Consider the following 12,005-nt stretch of genomic DNA (forward strand, 5'->3'; position numbering starts at 1 on the left):
ACAGCTGATGTGGGAGATCTTATCAAGTGGAAGTTTAAGATAAAGGTGGTCGACCCCAAGTACTTGGGATTAAGGCTAGGAAAAAGAAGTATTGTAATTCCCACGGAGAAATTATTAAGTTGTATACATGTCATCCTCTTAATATTAAGCCACTTAATTAAAAAAATTATTTTTTAATTTTATACATTTGTTCAAGTTAAAGAAAACACCAGTATAGATTTTTTTTTAATGAAAAAAAATTTGTTAAAAAAATTAATTTTATATATTTATTTAAACATGTTATATATACATACAAAATTTAAAGTTCAATTATATATGTACACTCATATATATAAAATATTTCTATTAATAATCACACTTGTTATTTATTTGAAGAAGAGATCATACTGAACTAGGTTAGCTGACTAGGATTTTAGTAGTCGGTGCTATTACTGATCGGTCATTTATTTCTTGATGCCTAACAATTATTTGCCGACATACAGGACACAAAGTTAGTTGTTGTGCACAATTTTTACAGTATCCACTAAAACAAAATTTATTAATTTATCTAGTTAATAATTTTAGTTACAATTTATCTTGTTTTTATTTTTTAATTGAAAATTTTGTATTTTAAAACAATTAAAAACTTACTCATGTTTACAGGGATAAAATATTACATCAGCTTTACGGTCAAAGCATATAGTACAAGAATCCTCATCAGCTGTTTGTTTACCCAACAATTCTAATCTCATGCGCCTATAAAATTATAATAATCAATAATTTTACTATATAGTCATTGCATGAATGACAGTTGATCTGATCACACAGGTATATAAGTATACCAGTATGGGCGGTACCCACAAATTTTATAATATAAGGATTAAAAAATTTCTATTTTGAAAAAATAAATAATTATTATTTACTATCATTAAAAAAAAATTGTAACGAAATGTTAATTGTATTAAAAGTTATAAGTTGTCAGAACATATTAGACAGGTAATACGATTAACATAATCCACTCAATTACTGACAGAATAAAAGTAATTTTAGGATAATTTTTTTTTTTTATTGGTAACATTTATTTTATTATTATATTTATCATTTATAAAATACAATTACTGTTGAACCTTAATATCATCTATAGGTGTTAACTTTACTTTTATAATGGTGACATATGTATATAACTAGCATACAAAGAAGAAAATGACTGGTTGATAACAACTTTTGGACCCGTATTTTGGAATTTATTTTTATACCTATGTGGGAAAATGAGTAAGGTCTGAAATGTCTAGTAATAAAAAAAAAACAAATCTGCTCCTCAACTCAAGCTATTTTTGAATGATATGATATACAACTATACCACACCATTGCCCTTCATAGAATAAATTTATATATAATTACATATATATAGAATGTTAAGTAAGTAAGGAAGTAGATTTCTATTGTTCTCAATGTTTATAACAATTAACCTGTTTCCTTACTTATTGAACACCTATTTATAAAAACTTACTTGGGTAAAATTATCTTTTGAGTATCATCTAATTTTCCATGTGTATTCATTATATTGAATTTAACACCTTTGGGAGCATATTTAAATGGTTTACTGCCAAAATTAAATCGACTTTGTTGAAAAGTCATAAAACTGGCAGCAGCAAAAAACTCTGATCTATAATTAATAAAAAAGAAAAAAAAATAATATAATCATTACATATTAAACTCTCTACATTAGGTGAAATTGTTAGAAGTCAGTATAAAATTTAGAAAAATACAATTTATTTTAAACATAAAGAATATTCGTCAATATGACTTTAAATTTCGCTAAAAATTTACAAACCATCTACTAATTTAAAACTTTAACAACTTTTTTTTTAAAATTAACATGTTATTAACTATGTTTCAATGAAAAATATAAATTATTTAATGAAATATTTCACTAAAAAACAAATTTAAATATATAATTTTTATAACATTTTTCATAAGGGCTTTAAGTATTGAAGCAATAAAAAAAATTGTTTTTTCCATATTTTCATAAAATTACTAAAAAACATTGCTTACAACTTAATATTAAATAAAAAATACCCCATCAATTTTTGAGAATAGCTATAATTTCTTTGTCGCCATGAAATTGCCAGAGTTTGGAAGGTTTGACAATTTTTAACCTGTATCAAGCTTATTAAGTTATAACATTAAAGAAAACCAGCATAGTAGGCTGTATAATTGTATAATTGGGACAAGTATAAATTATATCTGACAGTAATGTTAAATACTATTATAATGAACACTGATGCACATTTATTAAATTTCTCAACAATTTGTTTAATTGTAACTACTTTAAAGTTTTTCTTAATATATTAATCATAATTTTTTTTTTTTATGTTTTACTAGCTATTTAATGGAGAATGATCTAATTAATAATAATAATTTAATACTCTATTTTAAGTTAATACAAATAAATTATTTTAAATTTGATTAATGAATGATTATGATAATAAATTATTTTGATTCTGTTAAAACAAAATCATTAAGATTAGTTCAATAAAATTCAACATTTATCTAAGGACTACACAATTTTATTTATTCGAATATAATCATAAAAATAGTAAAATACATTTTACATAGACATGGTAAAAGTTTAAGAAGATTATAGGGTATGGTATTTTGTTAAGTACCTCTTTGCTTATCAGCTAATTTCAATAATATTTCAAATAAAGATTAATCATCCATCAATCAATCAATTTAAAAATCATTAAAATATGCGTTGAATTTTTTTTTTTTAAGTTAAAATATTTTATTTACAATACAGTACAATTAGTATAAGTTTGTTTAAGAAAATAATGAAGTTATTTTAGGTCTTTAATAAAAATTCTAAAATATTTCTTTAAAATAATATAAATATTATAAAATAATTATATTTAATAGAAATTTCATACTTGGCGAATTGAAATATTTTGTCATTAGAAGCCACTATTTGACCATTCAAATAAAATGATGCACAAGGAGATGGAGTTTCAAGTCGTAACAAACAACCTACAGTATCTCCTTCTTTCCATGATCGACCTGACACACAACTAGTACATCGAGCTCCATACCAAACTAATTGTCGACAGCCATCATAAGCAACAGAGTGTTCATCATCACCTATACCATATCCATCCTATAAAAGTATGCATTATAAATGAAATAAAATATAAATATTTATGAAGTAAAAACTTACATGGTTAAAGAATTTAGAGTTTTTAGTAGACCATCCAATTTGCATAACTCCAGATGTTAGGATAGTTACTTCATAATACCAAGTGCCTTCATCAATTTGAAAAGTACATCTTACACTTTCAAAGCTACATGCATCACACCTTGCCTTTAGAAAGAATAAATTTAATTTAAATCAATCAAATATTATTAAAATTATTCATTTTTGTAAAACATCAGAAAATCTTCAAAATATTTTCAAATAAACTGAAATTTTTTTTTACAGTTTTTGAAGTTATTTAAGATTTTAATATTTATATGCTTTTTCTATAACAATAAATGTTTCCTGTGTTGTATAAAAAAGAACAGACGAAAATTATCTTTATGTTTTATATTAATAATAGTAAAACAAACTAAAGAATGTTATGTATTCTTACAAAAATTATTTTTACAATGTAAATTTGTTAATTTTTATAATAAGTATGAAACACTTAGAATAAAAGGGTTATAAGTTAATATTTTTATAACAATTCAATTAGGTATACCACAGGACCTAATCATAATGACTATCAAATGGTTAAATTATTAGTTGTACCTGTCAGTTAAAATCTTAAAAATAATTTAAAAAAATATAAAAATTAGAAAAAATTTTATAATTTTTAATGATGTTAAACTAAAAATAAAAACTTTGAGCAATAATTATTTTTCAGTAACCACTGAAAAATAAAAATATATCACTCATACTCCTTGTTTTCTAAGCTTCATATAATACATGATTATACCTCTAACCCACTAGGACCAAGTTTTAAATATTCACTAGCATCTTCTTGATTTAAGATTGCATTTACACCTTCCATAGTAGTATTGATGTAGGAAAGTGATCTCTGATTATCTACAACTGCAAAAACAAAACAAAAAAGTACTGAAAAATTCAGTGGCATTATAATTTAGTAAGAGAATATACATATATTGTTCACTATTAAAGAAAATCTTCAATGTATAATTATTTTTGTTTAGAGAATGTATGCCCCTAGAATACCTATATCTTCATTTATTAAACTTGTTTTTGATAAAAAAAAAAATAATACTAATTTCCTTAAACAGTTCCTCCTGATTCTCCATAGTTTTGAAACTACATAAATTATACACAGACACGTCTAAGATGGAAGTAAGAGTATAATTGTTTATAGTACTTGAAAACTCCTATAAAACTTATAAGTTACCAAAATATTGCTCTATAACACAGCTGAAACATATGCTATATTGAAGGCACTTGACTATATTTAAGCGGACAATATTGGAGACCCAGTTATTCATTTAACTCAAACTTTCTGGTCAATTTAATACAAAACACTGTTATAAATACAAATACAACTCGAAGGTTGTCAAAAATGATATGGGTCCCTAGAACACTCATCAATTCAAAGTAATGAAAAGGCAGACCTACTAGCAAAGGAAACTGCAAAAGCTGACAACATAGTAATAACACCTCATGCACTATCCAAGACATCAAATCAACCATTAATACAAAATGACTACTCCTATGGAAACAAGAAATGATAAGTACTGAGATTAAACTATTCAAAATAAAACCAAACATTCAAAAATGGTCATATCTTGACATACCAGACATCAAGTTATCATTGACAGACTCAGAATTGGACACACATACAACTAACTCATGAATATTTAATGAAAAACAGTACTCCACCAATATGCAAGATTTGTGGAGTTTATTAACTCTGTCAACATATTCTCAAAAATTGCCATAAGTATGAACATCAAATAGAGGCACATGGGATACCTCACAACTTTGCCCAATCTTTGAAATAAGTTCATAACTCTGTACAAAGATGAAATAATTCCTTAAAAACTATTTGACTTAGTATAATATCAATGTAATTTATTTGCTAACTGTTAATCACTTCCATTGTTAATCTAATCTAATTATTTAAAGAGCTACTTTATTGTGATATAATTTTGATATACATGTAACCACGGGCAAAGTTTTTTGCTTTCGCGGCCTTTAGTAAAAAAAAAAAATGAGTAAACAACATATTGAGAACATTCATCCGTGAAATTTGAAATAATAACACATGCACATTGCTTGTATATAAAATACATATAGGAGAGTGGAATGAGAAGAAAATGAAAGGATGACACAGATAGAGAGGCAGAGATATACACTATTCGCTTGTACATAGCAATGGATATTTATAGAATAACATCATAATTTTTCATTATTCGTTTTCGCTGTAAAATATTAAATTAGTAAAACACTACTTGTGTTGCATTTTTCTGAGTTAGGCGTCGCCGCAAAACCTATATCACATACCAACCAGCCATAAAAAACTTTGTTCCAAAAATTCCGGTACTACTAACTTATTTTGTTGTAAATTCTTACAAATCAGTTAACAATATACCTAGTCATTCTATGATGTTTTTTATGTCTATTGTAATTAGAAGAATTATTAGTAAACAATTTTATCAAATGGCATCAAGTAATAATGTCACAATATGATATATATATATATATATATAACAAAATAGTTTGTGATTACTTATTATTATCCATTTAAAGTTAATATTTCAATTATTTTTATTAATATTTCAAAAAATATTAGATTTTAGCAAAATTATTATGATACCTCTTTTATTTAAAATAAATTTTACACCTACAATGTTTTTGTTAAATGTTAAAATTTAACAAAATAATTGCAAAAGAAACCTAATACAAGGAAATTTTTTATAAAAAGTGAATATCATCGGGTTTTTGTTATTTTAACCACAAAGTATTGATTTAACAAAAAATTGTAAAGAATAATTTTTTATAGGTAATAACAATATTTACAATATAAGTTATTACATTACTTTCCGTTAAATTAAAACTGTAGCCTAGAAAACTACAATTATTTTTATTTTCCCAACATGTTAATCAAGTTGTAAAAAACTCAAATCTTATAGAAACTATATTTAGATTTAATGAACAAAGTTTTGATAGTTGCTTTTCAAGTATCAAATAAAAATTTTTCCTTCATATACAGAGTGAGTTTTTTTATCAGAACTCACTCAATTACTTAGAGAATAAAAATAATCTTATCATTTTTTTTTTGGTTTCTTTTTGTGGCATATTATTCTTGAATTATTAGCCATGTATTACTTATTAAGTTCAACCCTCAAGCCTTGTAAGAATGTCAATGTTTTTTTTTAAATGGAAACATATATTTCGAATTTAATAAAATGTTTGAGGTGTTATTTTAATTATAATGGAAATTTTAATTTTTAAAATATAAAAATTTAGATATAAAACTTTAAAGTTTCAAAATGGTGGGTTAATATACATATATAATGTACGAGGGTTACTAACACCGGTAGCTATTTATTTTTTTATGACATCCCTATTCACAGATATAAAGCATTTATTGACAATTATGACTTTATCAACAGATATATTCTTAAAGTATAGTTGTATATATGCATAAATGCATCAACCAGCAATACAGAAAACAAATCTATCAGTAGTCAAAATTGACAATAAACGCTTTATTGACAATCTTACAAGGCATAAGAGTTCAACTTAAAAAATATTACATAATTAATAATTCAAGCAGGAATAATATGTAACTAAGGAACAAAATAAAAATAAAAACCCAGCACAGGGAGGTCGCCTCACAGTGGTGACATAGTATAGTTGGATCAAGTATAATGATATCTGATAGTGATTAAAATCACTATGAAAAAAAACGTTTCGATGCAAATCTTTAGATAGTGTTTAATTTTAAAAAATTGGTGGATTATTTCAAAAGCTACATGATCTGCTATTTCCTTATTAATATCCTGATTAAGATAAAGTATGTCAAATGAAAAAGGGATTATTAAAAAATATTATTTCTCATGAAAAAATTGTATTGATTCATACATTTTTTAAAAAGTTATAGCATTTTAATTTTCAATGTGTAGACAAAATAAAGTACGAAATTTTTTTTTTCCATAATAAAGTACATTACATTAGCTTTAATTTAAGATATATATAAAAGTGTCAGACTTTCCATAACACTTTCAATAGTTAAGTTGAAAAAGTTGTCATTTTAAATCCCCTCCTGTGGGCATGTAAAGGGTCAGATTTATAAAAAAAATATACCAGATAAAAGGTAATGACATTATAAATCTATAAAAAAAAAAATTATATTTATTTGGTTATTTTAAAAAAATTTATGGCAATTTTAAGAAAAAAAATGTTAAAAATTAGCTTTTTTTAAATTTGTAATTTTTTTGGAGGTTTCCCCCATTTAACAAGAGAAATTTTTTCAATTTTTGAGGGTAATATCTTCGACTAGATACAATTTGTAATCTTTTGACGTATCGTTGAAAGAAAGACATTTGGTGAGAGCTGAGAATAAGTGGTAACAGACACAAAAAAGAAAACACATCATAGTAAAACCAATATCTTTTCAGCTTTGCATCAAAGCTAAAATGTTTAAATTATTTTTATTTTCTAAGTAATTAAGTAGGTTATGATAAAATGATCACTCTCTATAAATATCAGATAGATATTACCTCATACCTTATAAGAGCAGAGGTAATTCTACACTAATTATTTAAAAATATAAATAAATTTACATATATTATCCAACAACCATTCAGCACAAAATCCAACTTGAGCATATAGAGGTTGGTCAGAACCAGTTAGTCTTTCAAATATTGTTAACATAGCTAAAGGTCCAGTTTTCATAAAACGTTCTATAGTGTATCTATTTTCTCCTATAAAATTATAATTATAATAATAATTTTTTATTTTTTATTTTATTTTTATACTTATTTGTGCAAATTTTTCAAGAGCAATTAATGAAAAAAGAATAATTGATGGATGTACTTGTAAATTCTAAAAATAATAAAAAATAATAACTTTTTAACTATTATTAACATATTTTTAAAATATTTACCATATTATTAAAAAGATAAGTCAAAGTTTCTTTTGTTAATAAAGCAATACTTGATGGTCCAGGCAATTTATCAGCAAGTATACCCAAAATAACACATATATTACGATGCTGGTCAATAGTCTTACATTTAGGTGTTTTATTTGAAAGGTCTAACATAAATGATAACTTTATTATCGTGTCCTATAAATTATTACATTTTTAATATAGGATAGAATTTTTTAATATAATAACTAAAAATATTAAAACCTTGTCAGGTAAAGGGCAATCATCCAGAATAACTGTTATAAGTGCTGGACTTAGTGGATCATCAAGAGGAATTACATGAATCATTGATAGTACTACTTGAATCCAACCTTCACCATCATCGGCCAGCCAATGTAATTTGCGTAACGCTTCTGGAGCTTCTGAACCACTAAAAAATATATTGAAGCAAAGTTAAGTTGGATAGGTTAATTTAATATCACACAAATTGTGATACAAAATAGACATTATAACTACAAGAGTCATACAAAAAGCAAATTTTCCTACTCTATAAAGTAAAAACTACTAGGAATATAAGTAAAATTCTTTTATCTTTGTATAAAGCAACTTAATAATTGTAAGCTTTGATTTTTTTTAATAGAAACTGCTCTTTTTAGTTTAATAATATGATAGAAAAAAAATTTCAAAAAACTTTGTTCTGATAATTTTATTACCCAAATGACTGTTTTTCTATAATAGCTATCAAATTTTAACAGATTTTATGAATTGTCTAGTGATATTTTCAGTTTAAAATACAATAGTTGTTATATTTTCACATAAACAAGTTTTTATTGACAATTTTTTGTATGACATATATCATTTACCATAGCAAGTATAAATACCACTAACAATTAATGAACTATTGAAAAAGATTATTATTTTCTCTGGTTTTATGAAAATCAAATTATAGATCAATTTTTATTTTAAATCAAAAATTTTTAAAAAGTAATCGTCTAATTAAATAAAAAAATTAATGAAAAGAAATTTTTTATTGAAACCCTTTATTTTATAAAAAACAAATATGAGCATTTAAAAAATGAACCTCAAAGTATTAATACTGCAATTAACTCTGTGACAAATATCCATTATTATTTTAAATTTTAGTTTCTATAAAACTATTTTTTTAAAGACTAATGCTACAAATTTTATTTAAAACATAATTTATTTAACAGATTAAACAACTACTTCATACATAAGGCATAGCAAACAATGTTTATTAATTTAACTTACTTATCGATAAGTCCCAAATTTTTAATGACACTTAATGTTTGAAGTACTAAAGAATCAGTTTGTTTTAATGAACCAGTGCGAATACGTTGTCTACCAAAAAGAAATCGTCTTCGTTCACTTTCAGTTGACGGATGATTACTAAATATGTTTGTATTATCTTCGCCATTCTGACACGATTTACAATGAAACGCCCCCATTAAGATGAAATTTTTAACAGATTATTACGATTAAATTGCAAGTTGATTACTTGGTAAATGAAACTTTTTTTATTATTATAACTATCAAAAAGTGTTCATTACAACGTGATTGTTTTAACTTCTCAAGTGTAAGCCATTAAAGTGTCTTTTATTTATTACGTCAATAACACAATAATATTATAGATACATCTACATAATACATTGAAAATAAACTATACTTAGTCTATGCACATAAAAATATGATAATTTATATAAATATATATGTAATTGTTCAATAATATATAGATTAGTAAATCATATTGAGAAATTTAAGCTTTCAGCTGATGTTATCAATTATCAAGTGCAAAGGTGACGTAAACAAAGCAGTAAATATTTTGTGTATGCTATAAAAATTGAAATTACGTATGATAAGTTTATATTGTAGATAATGCTAAATGACAAATTATAAAAAGCTACTCAATATTGGACCACAAAGTTAAAAAAGTTGTTTGAAAGATATGACATTGAAACAGATTTTTTAAATATCAATCTTTTGTTGTGGAAAGACAAAAGTCAATATATTAGAGGACAAATAATAGTAAATATTTTAAAAGTTATAAATGATTTGACAGAAAGAGGCATGAAACTCATAGAAGAGTATACCTATTGCAGATTGTTACAGAATACCGGTGTTGTTTTCCTAATAGCAATAAAAGCACATTATGCCAAGAATTTTAAAAAAGATAAATTATTTAAAATATGTAGTCAATTTTTAGCTTCGATGCGAAGCTGAGAAGGTATTAATTTTACTATGATGTGTTTTTTTTTTTTTGTGTCTGTATACGCTCAATCTCAGCTCTCATTGAACCGATTTTGATGAAAACTATGTCAAAAGATCACAAATCGTATCTAGTTGAAGACATTACCCTCAAAAATTAAAAAAAAATCCCTCGTTCTTCGTAAACGGGGGAAATCCCCCAAAAAATTACAAATTTAAAAATCGCTAATTTTCGATATTTTTTCATTTTTTTTTACTTAAAATTGCCATAACTTTTTTAAAAATGACCGAATCAATATGATTTTTTTTTTTATAGATACCTTAGATAATTACCTATCATTTTATATATTTTTATGAACATTTGACCCTTTACCTGCCCACAGAAGGGGTTTCAAAATTACAACTTTTTCACAAAAAATTAACTTTTTCAACATAACTTTTAAAAATGTTCTGGAAAGACTGACACTTTTATATATATCTTAAATTAAAGCAAATGTAATATACTTTAATTTGAAAAAAAAAATTTGACCTCTGGATTTGTCTTCATTGTAAAAATGACTACCGTATTCAAAAATTTGCTATTTTTGTGTTAAAATTCTGGGTTTTGTATTTTATTTTATTTTAAAATACCTAACAAGGGGGGTACAGATTTTCATAAATATTATATAAATGAAAAATTAATATAGCATAGAAAGTTAAACTTATTTAAATTTGTTTGATTCTTTTAAGTCGAGAAAAATAACTTTGAAATTTGAACTAGCTTAAATAACCAATTTTAGCTTCGATGCGAAGCTGAGAAGGTATTAATTTTACTATGATGTGTTTTTTTTTTTTTTTTTTTTTTTTTTTATTTTTTTTTTTGTGTCTGTGAACGCTCAATCTCAGCTCTCGCTGGACCGATTTTGATGAACAATATGTCAAAAGATCACAAATCGTATCTAGTCGAAGACATTACCCTCAAAAATTGAAAAAAATTCCCTCGTTCCCCGTAAACGGGGGAAATCCCCCAAAAAATTACAAATTTAAAAATCGCTAATTTTCGATATTTTTTCAATTTTTTTTACTTAAAATTGCCATAACTTTTTTAAAAATGACCGAATCAATATAATTTTTTTTTTTATAGATACCTTAGATAATTACCTATCATTTTATATATTTTTGTGAACATTTGACCCTTTAACAGCCCAAAGGATGGGGTTTCAAAATGGTAACTTTTTTACAAAAAATTAACTTTTTCAACTTAACTTTTGAAAATGTTCCGGAAAGACTGACACTTTTATATATATCTTAAATTAAAGCTAATGTAATATACTTTAATTTGAAAAAAAAAAATTTGACCTCTGGACTTGTCTTCATGGTGAAAATGACTACCGTATGCAAAAATATGCTATTTTTTTGAAAAAATTCTTGATATTATATTTTACATTTTTTAACATTATGATGCTATAACTTTTTAAAAAATGCATGAATCAATTCTATTTTTTAACAATAAATACTTTATATAAACTTCTTTCATTCGACGTCCTTTTTTTTTAAATTGGACATTTTCCTTTATACAGGGGGGGTGCAAAGTTTTTAAAATGCGTATAGAAAGTAGAACTTTTTCAACTTAACTTTTGAAAATGTTCCGGAAAGACTGACACTTTTATATATATCTTAAATTAAAGCTTATGTAATATACTTTAATTT

General features: G+C 24.5%; 1 protein-coding gene across 1 annotated transcript; it reads right to left on the bottom strand.

Annotated features, from left to right (window-relative positions):
- Nucleotides 1-239: 239 nt before the first annotated feature.
- On the bottom strand, nucleotides 240-9,822 carry LOC126895888 (RING finger and SPRY domain-containing protein 1-like). Its single transcript, XM_050668196.1, has 11 exons — nucleotides 9,363-9,822; nucleotides 8,358-8,523; nucleotides 8,112-8,291; nucleotides 7,984-8,050; nucleotides 7,789-7,929; nucleotides 3,951-4,066; nucleotides 3,194-3,337; nucleotides 2,910-3,133; nucleotides 1,490-1,645; nucleotides 631-735; nucleotides 240-523 (listed from the first exon to the last, which is right to left on the bottom strand). The coding sequence occupies exons 1-11, from the start codon at nucleotides 9,557-9,559 to the stop codon at nucleotides 397-399; spliced, it is 1,623 nt and encodes a 540-aa protein (XP_050524153.1). The 5' UTR covers nucleotides 9,560-9,822; the 3' UTR covers nucleotides 240-396.
- Nucleotides 9,823-12,005: the final 2,183 nt, after the last annotated feature.

This window comes from Daktulosphaira vitifoliae, unplaced genomic scaffold, assembly GCF_025091365.1.
Source record: "Daktulosphaira vitifoliae isolate Bord-2020 unplaced genomic scaffold, ASM2509136v1 Scaffold_1, whole genome shotgun sequence".
Lineage (NCBI taxonomy): Eukaryota > Metazoa > Arthropoda > Insecta > Hemiptera > Phylloxeridae > Daktulosphaira > Daktulosphaira vitifoliae.